The 21,957-nt window shown below is 47.5% G+C and overlaps 1 protein-coding gene across 3 annotated transcripts in view; it reads right to left on the bottom strand.

Moving 5' to 3' along the window:
- Positions 1 to 21,957, bottom strand: part of col7a1 (collagen, type VII, alpha 1) — a 436,569-nt gene that overhangs the window by 241,363 nt on the left and 173,249 nt on the right. For all 3 annotated transcript variants that reach the window (XM_072581827.1, XM_072581825.1, XM_072581826.1), the window contains exons 26-31: positions 21,573 to 21,719; positions 19,339 to 19,458; positions 16,772 to 16,921; positions 6,616 to 6,755; positions 4,694 to 4,817; positions 2,020 to 2,163 (exon numbers count right to left, since the gene is read on the bottom strand). In XM_072581827.1, the coding sequence (XP_072437928.1) occupies positions 2,020 to 2,163; positions 4,694 to 4,817; positions 6,616 to 6,755; positions 16,772 to 16,921; positions 19,339 to 19,458; positions 21,573 to 21,719 (825 nt within the window). The remainder of the gene's footprint in view (positions 1 to 2,019; positions 2,164 to 4,693; positions 4,818 to 6,615; positions 6,756 to 16,771; positions 16,922 to 19,338; positions 19,459 to 21,572; positions 21,720 to 21,957) is intronic.

Consider the following 21,957-nt stretch of genomic DNA (forward strand, 5'->3'; position numbering starts at 1 on the left):
GCTGTGGGTCTGGAGTCACATGTAGGCCAGACCAGGTAAGGACAGCAGACGTTCTTTCGTAAAGGAGTTTTCTGACAGGTGGAGACTATTTAGGACTGCGCTGAGGAAGATACTACATTCAAAATGTACGAAACCTGAGGAACTGTATACCACAGAAGGCCATAGAGGCCCAGACACTGAACACATTCAATAAATGTGGGTGGCACGGTGGCGCAGTGGTTAGCACTGCTGCCTCACAGCGCCAGAGACCTGGGTTCAATTCCCGCCTCAGGCGACTGACTATGTCTCCCCGTGTCTGCGTGGGTTTCCTCCGGGTGCTCCGATTTCCTCCCACAGTCCAAAAATGTGCAGGTTAGGTGACTTGGCCATGCTAAATTGTCCATAGTGTTAGGTAAGGGGTAAATGTAGGGGTATGGGTGGTTTGTGCTTTGGCAGGTCGGTGTGGACTTGTTGGGCCGAAGGGCCTGTTTCCACACTGTAAAGTAATCTAAAAATCGGTAAATATTTAGATAATAAGAACATCGAGAGGAATCAGGAGAGAGCAAGAATATGGCATTAAGATAGAGGATCAGCCACAATCTTGTTGAATGAGAGAGAAAGCTCAAAGAGTAAAGGACATTTTCAAACTTGATGGGGTTTTACCAACAAATTGGGGTGGCACAGTGGCTCAGTGGTTAGCACTGCTGCCTCACCAGCACCAGGGACCTGGGTTTGATTCCAGCCTCATGTGACTGCCTGTGTGGAATTTGCACATTCTCCCTGTGTCTGTGTGGGCTTCCTCCGGGTGCTCTGGTTTCCTCCCACAACCCAAAGATGTGCAGGCCACGTGAATTGGCCATGCTAAATTGCCCATAGTGTTAGGATGCATTAGTCAGGGGTAAATTTAGGGGAATGGGTCTAGGCGCGTTACTCTTCGGAGGGGTGGTGTGGACTTGTTGTGCTGAAGGGCCTAATCTGAACAAGGAGTAATAGTTACAAACATATTTAAACAAGCAGTATATCACTGCTAGCTATTCATCAGATTCACCAGTGAGATTTGAACCCCTGTCCCAGTCAGTCAGGCTAGATTTCTGGATGACAGGCCTCCAGTGACATTACCTTGACACCACCACAACTCCAGCACTGTGTCAGCACGGGAATGACAATATACAAACAGAGTTGTATAATGTGAAACGTAATAGTGAGATCGGAGATAGCAGTGTTTCTATGCACTTGGACCATCTTATAGAATCACCATGAGACATTGGAGTCGAAGTAGGCCACTCAGCCCTAAGAGTCTCCTCTGCCATTTATGGCTGATCTGATAATCCTCAATTCCATTTTCTTGCTTTCTCCACATAACCCTTGATCTGTCTCAGCCTTGAACCTTAATGAACCTTGAACCTCAGCCTTACTGAGCCAGACTTGACAGCCCTCAGTGGCAGAGAATTCCAGAGGTTCACAACCCTCTGAGAGATGAGATTCCTCGTCATTCTCTGCCTTAAATGGGCGACCATGGCAAAATGTGCAAATCCTGACATCATACAGCACAGAGGTGAATCCTTTGGCCAATCTTCCTTGTGCTAGCCATTTGAAAGAGCCATCCAATAACCTGAACTTTTTTGTCCCTATAAGTAAGTCCCTTTGCATCTTGTTCTTGAGAGTGTGAAAAGTCCCAGATTTGGCAGGTGGTCTGTTCCACTTCCTTGTTCACGAGTCGCTGTGTGTACATTGAGATTTTTTTTTAATATCGCACATCTCACGACCTTGAAAAACACGTCGGTTGATGAACGCACAGTGAGATCCCACGAACAGCTACGTCCAATGACTAAGGACTCTGGGCACGCTGCTCCTGGGGATGCAATCCCAGTAAACCCTCTGCATTTTCGATATTTTCTGCTCCCTCCCCGTCAAACACCCTGTCCCCCCCAACCCCATCCCCCCACAACCCCACCTCACTTCGACCAGAATAAGTGCACCATTCCACCTCGCGGGAAATCCCTCCTCAGAATGAGAGGGGTGTGGAATACAGGCAAATACCTGCCGCCTCTGCCCTCCTGACAGCTTCTGTAACTCCATCATCAGAGCGCCCATCTGTCACCAGGACCAGCAGGGCTGGGACACCGGGGCGTTTCCCAGCTGCCTGCTGGAACACGTAATCCAGGACAAAATTGATCGCCTTCCCTGCAAGAGGAACAAGAGAATGGGATTTGCGAAACAGGCAAGGAGAGGGAAAAGCTCGCATTTGTGTGTCACACGTCCCCACAACCTCGGGGAAACGTGCCAGCAAACTGACACACACGACCATCGTGATCCTGCCCCTTCATCGCCACTTGATGGAGACAGTGTTCGGGGAAAATAAATGATTGAAAAACAAAACATCAATTGCTCCCTCCGAGGAAGTCCGTGATTCAGTCACGGGAGTGTCACTGGGGCAGCCTCTATTCAATGCTTTTGAAATATTGTCAGTGAGGTGCCTTCAAACAAAAACCACTGAACCCCAAGCGATGTAGGTACAGCAGCCCAACGCGTTCTGTGGCAGTTTGACCCAATCGAATTGCTCACTGGGCCATTCCAGAGTTCTACATAAAATGACAGAGGTTAGAGAAAGCGAGGCGAATAGATATTCCAAAGGTCCGTGAATGGAGGAGTCCGGCTTTTAATCAATACTTCAATAGTTTCATGATTATTGCTCATGGGGGTACAGGTAGTTCCCCGATAATGCATGAAACCTCCAGTGAAAAGAAAAAAAATTAAAAATGCGGCCCGTGCAAAAAAAAAAGTGAAATTAGGGCCAGACCGGCAAAATAAAATCACTCACGATCGCTCAAAAAAAACACCCCAAAGTCTAACAGCCTGAATGAAGGTTTGAATCACATCTATGAACAAACTAAAAGTAAATTTTTTACACAGTACGTTTAAAAACTGTAAGAAAGCTGCTCTCTGTACAGTATCTCTCACAGAAAGCTGCTCTGACTGTAAATGTGCAGAATGGTGTGGACATTTCAGCGCGGAACATGGGCACTGGTGCAGACCAAAACCCATGAACCGATTGCCGCTGGAACTGGGAACAGAGGTAAACTTTCTCAAAAGTACCGCTCGCTCAATCCTCAGCGCCCGTTCCAGCCAAATCGCGCTGCCGGGACGCGCGTTATCCGAGAACGGCCTGTCGGAGTTTAATCCAGATTTTGTTTTACCGCGGTATAAATGTAAGGTCATTTCTCCAAGGCCGATTGCATAAACTCTGGATTATCAACCCAATAATGTCACTATGCTATCACACTCCCCCACCCCCATGCACACTTCTGGTGGGGGTTACACTTCAAATTGGCGAGCTGACAGTAATCCAGTCAAATATTACTGAGGATCACCATCAATGTTTCTGTTTTGACCATAGCACGGTGCCATCAAAGGGTGAGATTTGTCGGTAGCACCGGTTCATGTGGAGAAGGGAGCACTCTACCGAGTAATGTTTCTAACGTGACGAGGCGCCAGTCGGTGGGTTTGACCTCATTTATGATTGTCTATCAGCGTTAACCCCACCCTCTAAAAATCAACTTGTATCATCTGAGGGAGAGTGTTCACTGGAGTCTTACTAAATTAATTTCATGAGCTTTGGTTAATTGCACACAGAAATTTTCTAATTAACCTATTCAGAGATGTTATTGCACACCTGTGGAGCAGGTGAACCTGGTCCTCCTGACTCAGAGGTAGGGACACTACCACCTGCACCATTAGGGCCCACTAGGATATTAATTATATTCAGGTGGTGGGCAATTATAGGGGACTCAACTGTGCTGTAACAGTCCATCACACGAAATAGCTGGGAGAGGGTCTAAGACCTAAAAGGCGCCAGGGTTTCGACATTATATGTAGGTCTTTCCCTTTGGGCTCTTGTGATGCAGTGGTAGTGCCCTTATCTCTGAGCCAGGAGACCTGCGTTCAAGTCCCACTTGCTCCAGAGATGTGTCATAACATCCTTGTACAGAGTAATTAGAAATATCTAGATGGAGAGAATCAAAGTATTCTGTAGCATAGAACAGACTCGAATGGCAGAGTGGTATTGCCCCTGCCTCTGGGCCAAAAGGCCCGGTTCAAGTGTCACCTGTGCCAGACAGGTGTCATAATGGACAGGTTGGTTAAAAATATCTCTGTGCTCACAGATAAAGGAACAAGCTGGCTTGTTTGCTGGTTGAATGTTGACAATGTATGTCTTTGCAAGTGTGTTGAGAAAATGGCCAAGAGTGTGGTGCTGGAAAAGCACAGCCAGTCAGGCAGCACTCGAGGAGCTGGAAAATCGACAGTTTGGGCAAAAGCCCTTCATCAGGAATACGTTGAAAATATGGTCCAATCCCATCCTTCAGCACCTGGCCCTGTGACATACAGCCCCCCACTGGATCCTACCTGCTTTGTGAGGGAGCTCTTCCCTGGTCAGAACAACCAGAGACAGCCAGCACAGACCATGACTGGCCATACCTGGCTCCTGACTGTTTCTCAGTCACGGTCCTGGACACTTACCGGAGAGATACGACATGATTGTCACAGAATAGCCCAGCGAATGCCATCCCATTAACGCCATTGTGAGGCTGTGTTCCTTGATGATAAGTCGTGCTCTGCCCTCTTCCCCCACACACAGGAGCAGACCACCAGAGGCTCCTTTCTGTATAGACCTCTACATCAAGTCCAAGAGCCCCTTAGTATTCAGATACTCAACCTGTTTGAGTCCCACCGCCTTGATATGGAAGTTCCCTTATGGCCTGGAGCAGCTCCCTGTGGGTGCCAAATCGACCAAGTGGAATTTCAATTTTGGACTCATCACTGTACTGAACCACTGACACCTGCATACAGATATACACACAAAATTACAAGGCAAATTCATTCTAACCAAACACAAGTATACAATTCGCATTTGACTTTCCTGTTTTGTGAAGCATCAGGATTGCTCATGCTGACAGAAGTGCCTTAGTGGGTGCTTTCTTTCAAGATAATGTTCAGAGGTATTACTGCACAGTCCCGGAGCAAAGGGGACTTGATCCTAAAACCATGGTGTTTACATCAGTGACCTGCCCGACCGAATAACAGAATGGCTGCAGCTCAAACAAAGGAGGCCATTCAGCCTGTCCAGTCTGCACTGGTGCTTCTGCAAGAGGAACTTAGCGAGTTCCATCTCGCCCTTTCACCATAGCCTTGCCAAGGATATGCCGTCTGGTGTATAGGAGAAAGTGAGGACCGCAGATGCTGGAGATCAGAGTCAAAAAGTATGGCGCTGGAAAAGCACAGCCAGTCAGGCAGCATCCGAGGAGCAGGAGAGTCGTCTTCATTCCTGAGGAAGGGCTTATGCTCGAAACGTCGACTCTCCTGCTCCTCGGATGCTGCATGACCATCTGTGCTTTTCCAGCACCACACTTTTTCACCCTTCAGGTGTATATGCAATTCCCTTTCGAAAGCCGTGGTTGAATCTGCCCCCACCAACATCATGGCCACCCATTCCTGGTCCGACCCAATCTGTGCGTCAAAAGATTTTCCTCCTGCTGGTCTTTTTGGTTCGCTGGCCAAATATCTGCATCCTCTGGTTCTCGGCACTCCCGAAAATGGGAACAGTTTCTCACGACCTATTCTGTCTCTACTCTCTACCACCTTGAACATCTCAATCAAATATCCTCCGAGCCTTTCACTTTTCTAAGTTGACGTAGTATGCTTGACCTTCGACCCTAACCATGAAATGACCAAGCTGATGCCTTGGTAAAATCCACAGGCAAAAAGAATTTAATCCTATATGATGATTGGCTAGCTCTCAAGAGCGAAACAGTTCATAAGACCATAACAAATAGGAACAACAGCAGGCCATTCGGCCCCTTGTGTCTGTTCTGCCATTCAAGAGGATCATGGCTGATCCAGCATCCCTCACATCCACTTTCCTGCCCTTTCTTTGTAACCCTTGATTCACCAACTCATCAAGAATCTCTCTCTCAGCCTTAAATATAGGCAAGGACTCTGGCCCCACTGCTCTCTATGGTAAGGAGTTCCAAAGACTCTGAGAGAAGAAAATCCTCCTCACATCTGTCTTTAATTGGCGCCTGTTTATTCTGAGATTATGCCCTATGGTTTTAGGCCTTCCCATGAAGGGAAACATTCTCTCAACATTGACCCTGTCAAGCCACTTAAGACTCCGATATGGTTCAATGGGATCACCTCTTATTCTTCTAAATTCCAGTGAGTAGAGTCTTAATCTGTTTCTTTATTCATTCACAGGATGAGGGCGTCGCTGGCTGGGCAGCATTTATTACCCATCTTTAACTGCCCAGAGTACAGATAAGAGTCAACCACATTGCTGTGGGCCTGGAGTCACATGTAGGCCAGACCAAGTAAGGACTGCAGATTTCCTTCTCTGAAGGTAATTAAGTGAATTGGATGGGTTTTCTGGTCATCACTAGATTCTTAATTCTTAATTTCAACCCAGGTCCCCAGAACATTGTCTGCATCTCTGGATTAACATTTGAGCAATAATACCAGTAGGCCATTGCCTCCGCAGTGTAACCTGTTTAGCAATTGCTCATAAGACAATCGTTCATATCAGTGATCATCCTGGTCCCTTTCTCACATGCGTATGGGGGCACTGGGGTGGAACAGGCCTACCTGAGTGGCATCGGTGCCAATGCGAGGTAGGTGAGAGACCACGTTGTACAGGAACTGTTTCACTTTCTGAAAGTTACTCTCTTGAATACTCCAGGAGCCGTCGACCAGGAACACGATGTCAGCTCGTGCTCTGCTGCACACTGCAAACAACACAAAGCAAGTCAGGTCCCATCAGACAGGAGTTGAAGGAGCAGTCCCTTGAGACAACTCTATCAGGCTTGACCCACCTCCCAACCACATTGGAACACAAGAACCCGAAGCAGGGGAAGATCATTTGGCCCCTCAAGCCCTCTGTCCTATTCAACAAGCCCTTGGCTAACTTGGTTGTGCTATCAGGATAAAGTGACAACTGCAGATGCTGGAGATCAGAGTCGAGAGTGTGGTGCTGGAAAAGCACAGCAGGTCAAGCAGCATCTGAGGAGAAGGAGAATCGACTGATGAAGGGCTTCTGCCCTAAACATCAATTCTGCTGCTCCTCGGATGCTGCCTTAACTGCTGTGCTTTTCCAGTGCCACACTCTTGGTTGTGCTATCAGCTACATTTAGCATCCTGACCCACAATGCCCTTGACTTCCTTGCTGGTCAAATATCTGTCTAACCCAGCTTTGAATAAACTCAGTGACCTTGTCTCCATTGATCTCTGGGATGAAGAAAGACAGAGGTTCATCTCCCTCTCTTCCAACCTAGTTAACTGCATCAGGTGCTCCCAATGTGGTCTTCTCTACATCGGGGAGACCTAACATAAACTTAGGGAACGGAATTCTGAGCATCTCAGCCGGGACCGCAGGGGGCCGACTGGACTTCCCAGTCACTGCCCATTTCAATTCCGCCAACCACTCCTTTTCCGACATGACCATCCTGGGCCTCCTCCATTGCCACGGTGAATCCTGCGTCTGTGTGGGTTTCCTCCGGGTGCTCTGGTTTCCTCCCACAGTCCAAAAAATCTGCAGGTTAGGTGAATTGGCCATGCTAAATTGCTCATAGTGTTAGGTGAAGGGGTAAATGTAAGGGAATGGGTCTGGCTGGGTTGCTCTTCGGAGGGTCGGTGTGGACTTGTTGGGCCAAAGAGCCTGTTTCCACACTGTAAGTAATCTAATCTCATCAGACCGCAAATTGGAGGAACAACACCTCACCTTCCGCCTGGGCACCCTGCAGCCCGGAGTTCTCCGATTTCAAATAACCTCCCTTCCTATCCCCGACTCCCTTTCCAGCCCCTCCCCCTCCCTTGCACTCCTCCCTGCCACCAACCGGATTCAATCCTCCCATTGACCAACTAGGTCATACCCTCTGCCTGTCTTCACCTATCCCCACTTCATCACCCGCCCCTCAACCCCCTTCCTTTATCTGCAGTTCCCCCTATACCCACCCCCCGCCCCCAGTCCTGAAGAAGGATTACACCCGAAACACTGACTTCTCCACCTCCTGATGCTGCCTGCCTTGCTGTGTTCTTCCAGCCTCCTGCCTGTCTACCTTGGATTCCAGCATCTGCAGTTTTTCGGTCTTGAAAAAAATCCACAGGCTAACAACCGTCTGAGAGAGAAGAAAATTCTCAGATCCATCTTCAAATAAGTGCAACCAGGGAGACAATACTGAGATGGAATGTATAAAATAATGAGAGATAGAGAGCAGAGAGGAAGAAACCTTTCCCCTTGAAGGAGGGATCAAGTACTGGGGGCACAGATTTAAGGTAAGGGGCAGGAGGTTTGGGGGGAGGTGAGGAAATATATCTCTCGCTCAGAGGGTGGTGGGCATCTGGAACTCCCTGCCTGTGAGGGTGGGAGAGACAGCAACCTTCCTAACAGTTGAGAAGAATTCAGGTGTGCACTTGCAATGCCAAGGCTATGGGGCAAGTACTGGCAAACGGGGTTAGAATAGTTGGTTGTTTTGACCAGCGAGGTAAAAACAATGACTGCAGATGCTGGAAACCAGATTCTGGATTAGTGGTGCTGGAAGAGCACAGCAGTTCAGGCAGCATCCAAGTAGCTTTGAAATCGACGTTTCGGGCAAAGGCCCTTCATCAGGAATAAAGGCAGTGAGCCTGAAGCGTGGAGAGATAAGCTAGAGGAGGGTGAGGGTGGGGAGAAAGTAGCATAGAGTACAATGGGTGAGTGGGGGAGGGGATGAAGGTGATAGGTCAAGGAGGAGAGGGTGGAGTGGATAAGTGGAAAAGAAGATAGGCAGGTCGGACAAGTCCGGACAAGTCAAGGGGATAGTTACTGAGCTGGAAGTTTAGAACTAGGGTGAGGTGGGGGAAGGGGAAATGAGGAAACTGTTGAAGTCCACATTGATGCCCTGGGGTTGAAGTGTTCTGAGGCGGAAGATGAGGCGTTCTTCCTCCAGGCGTCTGGTGGTGAGGGAGCGGCGGTGAAGGAGGCCCAGGACCTCCATGTCCTCGGCAGAGTGGGAGGGGGAGTTGAAATGTTGGGCCACAGGGCGGTGTGGTTGATTGGTGCGGGTGTCTCAGAGATGTTCCCTAAAGCGCTCTGCTAGGAGGCGCTCAGTCTCCCCAATGTAGAGGAGACCACATCGGGAGCAACGCATACAACAAATTATATTAGTGGATGTGCAAGTAAAATTTTGATGGATGTGGAAGGCTCCTTTAGGGCCTTGGATAGAGGTGACGGAGGAGGTGTGGGCGCAGGTTTTACAGTTCCTGCGGTGGCAGGGGAAAGTGCCAGGATTGGAGGGTGGGTTGTTTGGGGGCGTGGACCTGACCAGGTAGTCGCGGAGGGAACGGTCTTTGCGGAAGGCGGAAAGGGGTGGGGAGGGAAATATATCCCTGGTAGTGGGTCTGTTTGGAGGTGGCAGAAATGTCGGCAGATGATTTGGTTTATGCGAAGGTTTGTAGGGTGGAAGGTGAGTACCAGGGGCGTTCTGTCCTTGTTACGGTTGGAGGGGTGGGGTCTGAGGGCGGAGGTGCGGGATGTGGACGAGATGCGTTGGAGGGCATCTTTAACCACGTGGGAAGGAAAATTACGGTCTCTAAAGAAGGAGGCCATCTGGTGTGTTCTGTGGTGGAACTGGTCCTCCTGGGAGCAGATCCGGCGGAGGCGGAGGAATTGGGAATATGGGATGGCATTTTTGCAAGAGGTAGGGTGGGAAGAGGTGTAATCCAGGTAGCTGTGTGAGTCGGTGGGTTTGGAAAAAATGTCAGTGTCAAGTCGGTCGTCATTAATGGAGATGGAGAGGTCCAGGAAGAGGAGGGAGGTGTCAGAGATGGTCCAGGTAAATTTAAGGTCAGGGTGGAATGTGTTGGTGAAGTTGATGAATTGCTCAACCTCCTTGCGGGAGCATGAGGTGGCGCCAATGCTGTCATCAATGTAGCGGAGGAAGAGGTGAGGAGTGCTGCCGGTGTAATTACGGAAGATCGACTGTTCTACGTAGCCAACAAAGAGACAGGCATAGCTGGCCCCCCTTTGGTCTGGAGGAAGTGGGAGGATTCAAAGGAGAAATTGTTAAGGGTGAGGACCAGTTCGGCCAAATGAATGAGAGTGTCAGTGGAAGGGTACTGTTGGGGACGTCTGGAGAGGAAAAAACGGAGGGCTTGGAGGCCCTGGTCATGGCGGATGGAGGTGTAGAGGGATTGGATATCCATGGTGAAGATGTGGCGTTGGGGGCCAGGGAAACGGAAGTCTTGGAGGAGGTGGAGGGCGTGGGTGGTGTCTCGAACGTATGTGGGGAGTTCCTGGACTAGGTGGGATAGGACAGTGTTGAGGTAGGTAGAGATGAGTTCAGTGGGGCAGGAGCATGCTGAGACAATGGGTCGGCCAGGGTGGTCAGGCTTGTGGATCTTGGGAAGGAGGTAGAACTGGGCAGTGCGGGGTTCCCGGACTATGAGGTTGGAAGCTGTGGGTGGGAGATCTCCTGAGGTGATGAGGTTCTGTATGATCTGGGAGATGATAGTTTGGCGATGGGGGGTGGGGTCATGGTCGAGGGGGCAGTAGGAAGAGGTGTCCTCGAGTTGACGTTTGGCTTCAACGGTGTAGAGGTCAGTGCGCCCGACTACCACTGCACCCCCTTTATCCGCTGGCTTGATGGTGAGGTTGGGATTGGAGCAGAGGGATTGGAGGGCTGCGCGTTGTGAGGGTGAGAGGTTGGAGTGGGGGAGGGAGGTAGACCGGTTGAGGCAGTTAATGTCCCGGCGGCAGTTGGAAATGAAGAGGTCGAGGGCAGGTAATAGGCCAGCGCGGGGTGTTTTCCAGGTGGATGCAGTGTGTTGGAGGTGGGCGAAGGGGTCCTCGGAAGGTTGGCGGGAGTCCAGCACAGACTCCATGGGTCGAATGGTCTTTTATCTGAGCTGTAGATCTCTATGACTCCACAATACCTCTCTGAAAGAGTGACCTGTAACCTTGAAGCTGTGCTCTCTGTATTTCTGAATGTCCCAACATGGAGAAACTTCTTCTCAGAAGCCACACTGTCAAGCCTCCTCAGAATCTTAAAGGTTTCAATAAGATCTCCTCTCATTCTCGCTAAACTCTTGCTCAACTGCTCAATTCCATCTTTCTGTATAACGCAACATAACCCATAATACCCAAAACTGTTTTCTTATCCTACACATGCTAGCTTACATCTGTTTCGCTTCGTCTAGATGAGAGTGGTGCTGGAAAAGCACAGCAGGTCAGACAGCATCCGAGGAGCAGGAAAATCGACGTTTCGGGCAAAAGCCCTTCATCAGGAATGAAGGGCTTTTGCCTGAAACGTCGATTTTCCTGCTCCTCGGATGCTGCCTGAACTGCTGTGCTTTTCCAGCACCACTCTAATCTAGACTCTGGTTTCCAGCATTTGCAGTCCTCACTTTAGCCTGTTTCATTTAGTTTGGTGTCACCTGATCAGTTATAGAGTCATAGAATCATACAACACAGAAACAAACCCTTTGGTCTAACCAGTCCATGCCGACCATAATCCCAATCTAAACTAGTCCGACATGCCTGCGCATGGCTCATATCTCTCCAAACATTTCTTATTCATGTACTTATCCAAATGTCTTTTAAACATTGTAACTGTACCTGCATCCACCACTTCCTCGGGAAGTTCATTCCACACACGAACCACCCTCTGTGTAAAAAGGTTGCCCCTTATGTCTTAACATCTTAAAAATATGCCCCATGAGTCTTTAAATTCCCCACGCTAGTGAAAAGAACCCTTATCTATACCCGTCATGATTTCCTCTGTAAGGTCATGCCTCAAACTCCTAAACTCCAGTGAAAAAAACTCCCAGCCTCTCCTGCTAATTCAAATCCTCCATTCTTGTCAATATCCTGGTAAATCTTTCCTGAACCCTCTCCAGTGTAATAACATCCTTCCTATAACAGGGTGACCAGAACTGGACACAGTACTCCAGAAGACACTTCACCAATATCCTGTACAACCTCAACATGACGTCCTACTCAAAGGTCTGAGCATTGAAGGCAAGCGTGCTAAATACCTTCTTCACCACCCTCTCTACTTGTACATAACTCTTTGAAGTTTGTATCACATGAACGCCTAGGCCCCTCTGTTGAACAACACTACCCAAAACCATACTTTGAAATGTATAAATCCTTTCCCTATTTGTTTATACAAAATGCAACACCAGGCATTTATCCAAATTAAACTCCATCTGCCCCTCCTCAGCCCATTGACCCAACTGATCAAGATCTCTTTGTAATCCTGAATAACCTTCTTCACTGTCCACTATACCACCAATTTTGGTGTCATCCGCAAACTTACGAACCATGCTTTCTATGTTCTCATCTAAATTATTTATATAAATGACAAAAAAAAGTGGACTCAAAGGCAGAAGACAGAGGGTGATGGTGGAGGGTTGTTTTTCAAACTGGAGGCCTGTGACCAGTGGAGTGCCACAAGGATCAGTGCTGGGTCCTCTACGTTTTGTCATTTACATAAATGATTTGGATGCGAGCATAAGAGGTACAGTTAGTAAATTTGCAGATGACACCAAAATTGGAGGTGTAGTGGACAGAGAAGGTTACCTCAGATTACAACATGATCTTGACCAGGTGGACCAATGGGCTGAGAAGTGGCGGATGGAGTTTAATTCAGATAAATGCGAGGTCCTGCATTTTGGAAAAGCAAATCTTAGCAGGACTTATACACGTAATGGTAAGGTCCTAGGGAGTGTTACTGAACAAAGAGACCTTGGAGTGCAGGTTCATAGCTCCTTGAAACTGGAGTTGCAGGTAGATAGGATAGTGAAGAAGGAATTTGGTATGCTTTCATTTATTGGTCACAGTACTGAGTACAGGAGTTGGGAGGTCATGTTGCGGCTGTACAGGACATTGATTAGGCCACTGTTGGAATGTTGCGTGCAATTCTGGTCTCCTTCCTGTTAGAAAGATGTTGTGAAACTTGAAAGGGTTCAGAAAAGATTTACAAGGATGTTGCCAGGGTTGGAGGATTTGAGCTATAGGGAGAGGTTGAACAGGCTGGGGCTGTTTTCCCTGGAGTGTCGGAGGCTGAGGGGTGACCTTATAGAGGTTTACAAAATTATGAGCGGCATGGATAGGGTAAATAGGCAAAGTCTTTTCCCTGGGATCGGGGAGTCCAGAACTAGAGGGCATAGGTTTAGGGTGAGAGGGAAAGATATAAAAGACACCTAAGGGGCAACTTTTTCACGCAGAGGGTGGTACGTGTATGGAATGAGCTGCCAGAGGAAGTGGTGGAGGCTGGTTCAACTGCAACATTTAAGAAGCATTTGGATGGGTATATGAATAGGAAGGGTTTGGAGGGATATGGGCCGGGTGCTGGCAGGTGGGACTGGATTGGGTTGGGATATTGGTCGGCATGAACGGGTTGGACCGAAGGGTCTGTTTCCATGCTGTACATCTCTATGACTCTATGACTCAGCACCAAACCCTGTGGAACACCTCTCGTAATAGGCCTCCAGTCCGAAAAACATCCACCATCACTCTTTGTCCTCTGCGTTAAGTCAATTTTGTATCCAATTGGCAAGCTTACCCTGGGCGGCACGGTGGCACAGTGGTTAGCACTGCTGCCTCTCAGCGCCAGAGACCTGGGTTCAATTCCTGCCTCAGGCGACTGACTGTGTGGAGTTTGCACATTCTCCCCGTGTCTGTGTGGGTTTCCTCTAGGTGCTCCGGTTTCCTCCCACAGTCCAAAGATGTGCAGGTCAGGTGAATTGGCCATGCTAAATTGCCCGTAGTGTTAGGTAAGGGGTAGATGTAGGGGTATGGGTGGGTTGTGCTTCAGTGGGGCGGTGTGGACTTGTTGGGCCGAAGGGCCTGTTTCCACACTGTAAGTAATCTAATCTAATCCCATGTGATCTAACATTAGTAATTAGTCTACCACGTGGAACCTTGTCAAAGGCTTTACTAAAGTCCAAGTAAACAATATCTACCACTCTACCCTCATCAATCTTCTTGTCACTTCCTCAAAAAACTTAAGTTTGTGAGACACGATTTCCCTCACACAAGACCAGGTTGAATATCCCCAATCCCAGTCTTTGCCTCTCCAAATGTATATAAATCCTATCTTTCAGAATCACCTCCAACAATTTACCCACCACTGAAGTCAAACTCACAAGTCTATAATTTCTCACAGAGTCATAGAGATGTACAGCATGGAAACAGACCCTTCGGTCCAACTCGTCCATGCTGACCAGATATCCTAACCTAATCTAGTCCCATTTGTCAGCACGTGGCCCATATCCTCTAAGCCCTTCCTATTCATATACCCATCCAGATACCTTTTAAATCTTGTAAATGTTGTAATGTTGTACAACTTCCTCTGAAAGCTCATTCCATACAATCACCACCCTTTGCATGAAAAGTTTTAAATCTTTCCCTCACACCCTAACCCTATGCCCTCTAGTTTTGGGCTCCCCCACCCCAGGGAAAAGAACTTGTCTATTTACGCTATCCATGATTTTATAAACCTCATAAGGTCACCCCTCAACCTCTGATGCTCCAGGGAAAAAAAGCTCCATACTATTCAGCCTCTCCCTATAGCTCAAACCCTGGCAACATCCTTATAAATCTTTTCTGAACCCTTTCAACTTTTACAACATCCTTCCTAGGACATAGACCAGAATTGCACGCAATATTCCAAAAGTGGCCTAACCAATGCAATGTACAGCCACAACGTGACCTCCCAACTCCTATACTCACTGCTCTGATCAATAAAGACAAGAGTACTAAACGCCTTCTTCACTATCCTATTGACCTGAGACTCCACTTTCAAGGAACTATGAACCTGCACTCCAGTTCTCCTGCACTCCAAGGTCTCCTTACATTCTTAAACAAAGATACAACATTAGCCACTCTCCAGCCATTCAGCATCTCACCTGTGGTTACAGATGATGCAAATAATTCTGCAAGGGCCCCTACAATTTTCTCCCTAACTTCCCACAATGTCCTGGGATACACTAGACCAGGTCCCAGAGATTTATCCACCTTTACATTTTCTAAGACCATCAGCACTTCCTCTTTAATGCGAACTGTTTTCAAAACTTCAATAATTATTTCCTGACTTCTCTAACCTTTATTTTTTTGTCCATAGTAAAAACTGACATGAAATATTCATTTAATCTCTCTCCCATCTCCTGAGGTTCCACACAAAGGTGATCTCTTTGATCTTTAGAGGGCACTACTGTCTCTCTAGTTGCTCTCTGGTCTGAATGTACAGAGGAACCTTAATTATCCGAGCAACAGGTAGGGAGTAATTTGTTTGGATAGTCAAATGTTCGGATAATCGAATGCCAGATAACACAGTTTTGCCCAGCATCAGGACATTGTGATCTTGCTGGAAAATCCGAAATTCGGATAATCGAATGTCTGATAATTGAGGTTCCACTGTATTTGTAGAATCACTTTGCATTATCCTTAACCTAACCTGCCAATGCTATCTTATATTCCTGCTTTGCCTTCCTGATCTGCCTCTCGACACACATTATACTGTTCAAAAAGTTCATTTGAACCCAGTTGTCTGCATCTAATATATGATTCTGTTTTATTCTTGACTAGAACCTCAATATCTGTATGCATCTATTGTTCTCGAATCCTACTGGTCTGACCTTTCATTCAAACAGAAACATAATGACTCTGAACTCTTGTAATCACACCTTTGGAAGCCTCCCAGTTATCAGACATCCCTTCATCTGCAAGCAGCCTACTCCAATCAACTTTTGAAAGTTCTTGTCTCATACCATTAAAATTTGCCTTACTCCAATTAAAAACTTTAACTTTTATGGAAGACTTTTCCATAACTCTCTTAAAACTAATAGAATAATGATCACTAGACACAGAGTGTTCCTCTACTAACACTTCCCTGCCTTATTTCCAAAGAGAAGGTCAAGTTTTGCTGTTTCTCGAGTTGGAGGATTGACATATTGATAACGAAAATTTTCTTGAACACACATAACAAATTCTTCACTATGCCAACCTTTAACACCATGTAACCTCCGCCAGTCTCAGAACCCATCAAGATCTCTGCTTTCTTTCAGTTCTGACCCTTTACATATCCCCAGCCTTCACAGCCCAGTCATTATTGCCCATGCCTTCAAATGATGGTCCTAAGCTCTGGAATTTAAGAATTCCTCTTCAATTTCTCTCCATGCCCCCTGTTTTCAGCTGCTCTTTAACACCTACTTCCATGACCCTTATCACCTGTCCTCATATCTCCCTCGATGGTTTGGCGCTTGCTCAAAGGGCTGAATGGCCTACTCCCACACTTACTTTCTGTTTCTATGTTTGAAGAACAGTCTTTTCTTTTTAATTGAGAGGTTAGTTTAAACAGAATCAAAGAGGCAGGACAGCAGAGAAGGAGGCAACTCATTCCATTGTATCAGCGCTGGAAATCTTTCAGATTTGTCCCACTTTCCCCAGTCTTTCCTCACAGTCCTGTAAATTCTTGCCCTTTAACATTTTTATCCAATTCTGAACAACTGATTTTCCTTCCTCCATCCTTTCAAACATTCCCTATCCCAACAACTCGCTGCATTTTCTGATGTCACCTCACTGTTGAAGCAGGATCGGTGTAATTTTGTAAACAAAAGGAGGGTTTTGATGATTCGAGACAGAAATGCTGACAGGAATACAAAAGCGAGCAGGGACATCAGAATTAGACCAGACCCTTCCTGCAGAGGAAGAGACATTTGATGACCCCTGTGCTTCTGGAACGTTTTATGACTCCCCACTCACCAGGCCTCTCGGTAATTGAGGTTTCAGGTCCAAATTCTGTTCCAAACACAGGCCGGATAGTGAAGACGTACTCTCTCCCGAATTGTAAGTCAGTGATCTGGTAGGTGTTGATTGTGTCTGGCACAGTGACTGACTGCTGTTCTTTTTGCACTGAAACATGTAAACATTATGGTGTTACAGGGAGGTGTCAGCATTCAGACACTAACGAGCAAACAACATTCCTCAACAGTCCACTGCGAGCAGCTTCATTTTTACCCTTTCTCGGGATATGGGGTTCACTGAGCAAGGCCAGTATTTGTTGTCTGTCCCAGGTCACCCTGCAGAAGGTACGCCCAGAAGGAACAATTGCACGAAACGGGCCGAAAATGGCAACTGTGTGCATACCTGCCACCCCCCGCAGTAACGGACGTGTGCTGGGAATGGCACTGAGGCTACATGTGTAAAGTGAGATGTGTCTGGAGCTGATTGGTTGGTGCGATTGTGACCGATCATGGATGCCAAAGCCTGACGCCAACTTGTTGCTGGGGCAGCTGAACAGCTTGTGGTTGTGAACGATACAGGGAGAAGCCTTTTGGACTGCTCTGTGGGGAGGTACTCAGTCTCCCTCCCTGAAGGAAGCTAATTGTTTCCTCCCACCAGTCACTGTTGCCTTTAACCAGTAACTAAGAGACTTTGCAGCTACTGTGCCAATTGTCCTGTGCCTCCTTCAAAGAAGCACAAGAACCTGGGGAAGAGATTCAAAAACACAAATTCCTGATCAGCCAAACGGATCATCTCAGTGAACCCTGTTGCAATTGAATTGTGTTTCTCTGTTACCTCAATCCTTAAAACTGATGTTGGTGCTCTGCTGAGGTACGACAATGTCAATGATGACACTTCTTTGCAGTTTGATACTTGCAAGACAAAATCTTCTGCAACATCCATGAAACAAAAACAGAAATTGCATTTGCACTAAAGACATTAATGTAAACTGAACAGCAACAAGCATCGATAGAGAAAGAGTCATCGACGGTCTCTGCTAGATGAGGATGACTCTCGTCCACTCTCAGAGTGAGTCTGTAGGTTGCTGTACAGATTGATGAGACCACCACAGGCTCTGTTACACTGGGGGCAGGTGGTGGTCACAGGAAGGGGTGGGTGGGGTGTTATTGTGGCTGTGCACAAAGAGGACGAGTGCCTGACTATGGTCTTTGCCTGTTGCATTTTAGTCAGTGCCTGTTTGCAAGAGCCAAATTGACAGGAAAATCTGATCACAGGCCAGTTCCAAAGGTGTTTCGCAATCTGCTTCTGTCTGCTCCTAAACATCAGTAAAGGATGGTATTTTATGTGGTGCTCTGCGCTATTATTGAAATTCATTCAGTCGTGGGGTGAGGGCGTCAGTGGCTGGGTCAGCATTTATTGCCATCCCTAATTGCCCAGAGGGCAGTTAAGTGTCAACCACATTGCTGTGGGTCTGGAGTCACATGTAGACCAGACCAGGTAAGGACGGTAGATTTTCAACCTTAAATGCCATTCGTGAACCTTTTCTTCTGACAATCAATGAAAGCTGGTGGTTACTCTTACAGAGATTAACTTTCAATTGTGGGTTTATTAATTAATTAAATGTAATTTCTACCATTTGCTGAGGCAGGATTTGAAACCATACCCCAAATGCATATGCTCAACATTACAAGTTCAGTGACATTAACACATGGCCCCTCTAACTATCGCATTGTTACCGGCCTTAACCACTGCCTGTGGTAGTGACTTACACATCTCCTGGGTAAGGCGATTTCCCCTGAATTTATCAGGAATTGTTGGATATTTTTGGCGCCAGTTCTTAGTGAACAGATGGATTTTTCCCACCAATAAATTCATGGTCATCATTAGGTTCTTAATTGCAAATTTTTATTGGATTCAAATTCCTGCCCATTTTAATTCCCCTTCCGATATGACCATCCTCGGCCTCCTCCATTGCCACAGAGAATCAGCAATTTGGAGGAACAACACCTCATCTTCCACCTGAGCATCCTACAGCCCGGAAGTCCCAATATTGAGTTCTTCAATTTCAAATAACCTCCCTTCCCATCCCCCGACTCCCTTCCCAGCCCCTACCCCTCCCTTCCAATCCTCTGACCTCCTCTTCCTTTCAGCCACCCTCTACTTGTGTTCACCTATCCCTACCCTGTCGCCCCCAACCCCACTCCTCCCTTTATCTGCAGCTCCCCTTACACTCACCCCTAGACCTGAAGAATGGTTATACCCGAAACGTTGACTTCTCCACCACCTGATGCTGCTTGGCTTGCTGAGTTCTTCCAGCCACCTGTCTATCTATGATGGGGATTAAAACCAAGGTCCCCAGGACATAATTTGGATTAATGGTGCAGTGATAATACCAATGGGCCATAGACTCTCCATTTACACTCTGCAGTGTAACAAGATGACAAAGACATGACATCTGATCTTAGTCCTGTTGCCAAGGCTAGACAGTGACCAGAACAGCAATGCTGTTGGTGTAATGCTCTTGCCCACTGAAGACTTACAGAGAAAGGTCAATAATTGTAAAGTATTTCCATATTTGAACTTACAGGTAGCAAGTCTCCAAGAGAGGATATAGCTGGTAGCTCCAGGAACACGGGACCAACCCAGGGTTATTTGGCCAGTGTCGACATCAGTCACTCGGAAATCCTGCACCTTCTCAGCTTGAGCTGTAAACAAAGCAAGCAGAGAACTTTCAGAAACCACGACTAGCTTGATTGGCTGAATGGCCTCCTCCTTCTGTTACTGTGAAACTGAAACTGCCTGAGACTAAGCCACCTGACTCCAATTCCACAGACATACACGCCAATTTCGATTCCATCCCATACAAACTCCAGGAAGACCTGAATTCAAATAGCGCCTCTTATGACTTCAGGACATCACAAATCAAAATGCTACCTTAGACCCAATTAAAGAAGATACTTTGTGTCAGACACACACACAAAAAATAGAGGCACAAGTAGGCCATTTGGCCCTTTAAGCCTCTTCTGCCATTTACGTACCATGGTAGGATTCAAACTCAGGTCCCCCGGAATATTAGTTAGGTAATTAAATTCCTACTTTTTATTCTTTTGTAATTTAATATGGAGCAGGATTGTGGCAACAAAGCAGTTTTCTCTGTATCTTCGTAAATATATGTGATAATAAGACCATTCACTCATTCAATCATTAGGTCTCCTGATTAGTAATATCGGCCCCCCCCCAACTTAGTTGTTACTAAAACACTTTGAAATGTCCTAAAATCATGAAAGACCTAAAAGAAATAAACTGAACAGCATGCCAGAACCTCAGTAACTGCAAGTAGAGGTAACGTCAACTTAGTCCTAGAGAACTGCTCTCGTATGACAGAGAGATGACACTGGTATTTACTATAAACCGACTGACTCCCACAGCTACCTAGATTACACCTCCTCCCACCTTGCCCCCTGTAAAAATGCCATCCCATATTCCCGATTCCTTTGCCTCCGCCGCATCTGCTCCCAGGAGGACCAATTCCAATACCAAACAACCCAGATGGCCTCCTTCTTCAAAGACCGCAATTTCCCCTCAGACATGGTTGATGACGCTCTCCACCGCATCTCCTCCACTTCCCGCTCCTCCGCCCTTGAACCCCGCCCCTTCAATCGCCACCAGGACAGAACCCCACTGGTCCTCACCTACCACCCCACCAACCTCCAGATACATCGTATCATCCTTCGTCATTTCCGCCACCTCCAAAGAGACCCCACCACCAAGGATATATTTCCCTCCCCTCCCCTATCACGGAAAGACCACACCCTCCATGACCCCCTTGTGAGGTCCACACCCCCCCCCCCCCCCCCCCCCCCCCAAACCCAACCGCCACTCCCGGCACCTTCCCCTGCAACCGCAAGAAATGCAAAACTTGCGCCCACACCTCCCCCCTCACTTCCCTCCAAGGCCCCAAGGATTCCTTCCATATCCGTCACAAGTTCACCTGCACCTCCACACACATCATTTACTGCATCCGCTGCACCTGATGTGGCCTCCTCTATATTGGGGAGACAGGCCGCCTACTTGCGAAACATTTCAGGGAACACCTCTGGGACACCTGCACCAACCAACCCAACCGCCCCGTGGATGAACACTTTAACTCCCCCTCCCACTCCGCCAAGGACATGCAGGCCCTTGGCCTCCTCCATCGCCAGACCATGGCAACACGACACCTGGAGGAAGAGCGCCTTATCTTCCGCCTCGAAACCCTCCAACCACAAGGGATGAATGCAGATTTCTCCAGCTTCCTAATTTCCCCTCCCCCCATCTTATCTCAGTCCCAACCCTCGGACTCTGCACCGCCTTCTTGACCTGCAATCTTCTTCCCGACCTCTCCGCCCCCACCCCCTCTCCGCCCTATAACCCTCACCTTAACCTCCTTCTACCTATCGCATTCCCAACGCCCCTCCCCCAAGTCCCTCCTCCCTACCTTTTATCTTAGCCTGTTTGGCACACCTTCCTCATTCCTGAAGAAAGGCTTATGCCCAAAACGGTCGATTCTCCTGCTCCTTGGATGCTGCCTGACCTGTTGCGGTTTTCCAGCAACATTTTTCAGCTTGATTGCCAGCATCTGCAGTCCTCACTTTCTCCTAGATGACACTGGTAGTAAGATTAACCAGAGGGGCACCCACTTCATAGGGAACTCAACTGATATGGGAGCTGATCCCACTCTGCATCAAATCAGCCATCCAGCCAAATGATCTAACCAATCCCCTGTACTTTGGTATCAAACACACATTAGTCTCCTATTAATAAATTCACCCACTCTTACTTGTAGTAGCTGTAGCTGTTGCAGGGACCCCTTCACGGTTCCCGAAAAGTGAGGAGACTCTGATGATGTAGTTCGTCCCTGGTCGCAGGTTCAGGATGTCAAACGTGTTGGTGTTTGCTGTAACCAGCCGTGTAGTCTCCAGGCCACCTGTACCCAGAGATTCATTCATTAGCTCCCTCATCAATTTCCAATCCAAACAAATGCACAATGGTGTCTGTGTGTGTATATGTGTGTGTATAGTGTATATGTGTGTATACGTGTGTATGTATGTATGTGTCTATTTGTGTGTGTATGTATGTGTGTGTATATGGGTGTGAGTATATATGTGTGTGTACATTATTTGTATGTGTGTGTACATATGTGTGAGTGTGTGGGTATACATGTG

Source organism: Chiloscyllium punctatum, chromosome 12, assembly GCF_047496795.1.
Source record: "Chiloscyllium punctatum isolate Juve2018m chromosome 12, sChiPun1.3, whole genome shotgun sequence".
Taxonomy (NCBI): Eukaryota; Metazoa; Chordata; class Chondrichthyes; order Orectolobiformes; family Hemiscylliidae; genus Chiloscyllium; species Chiloscyllium punctatum.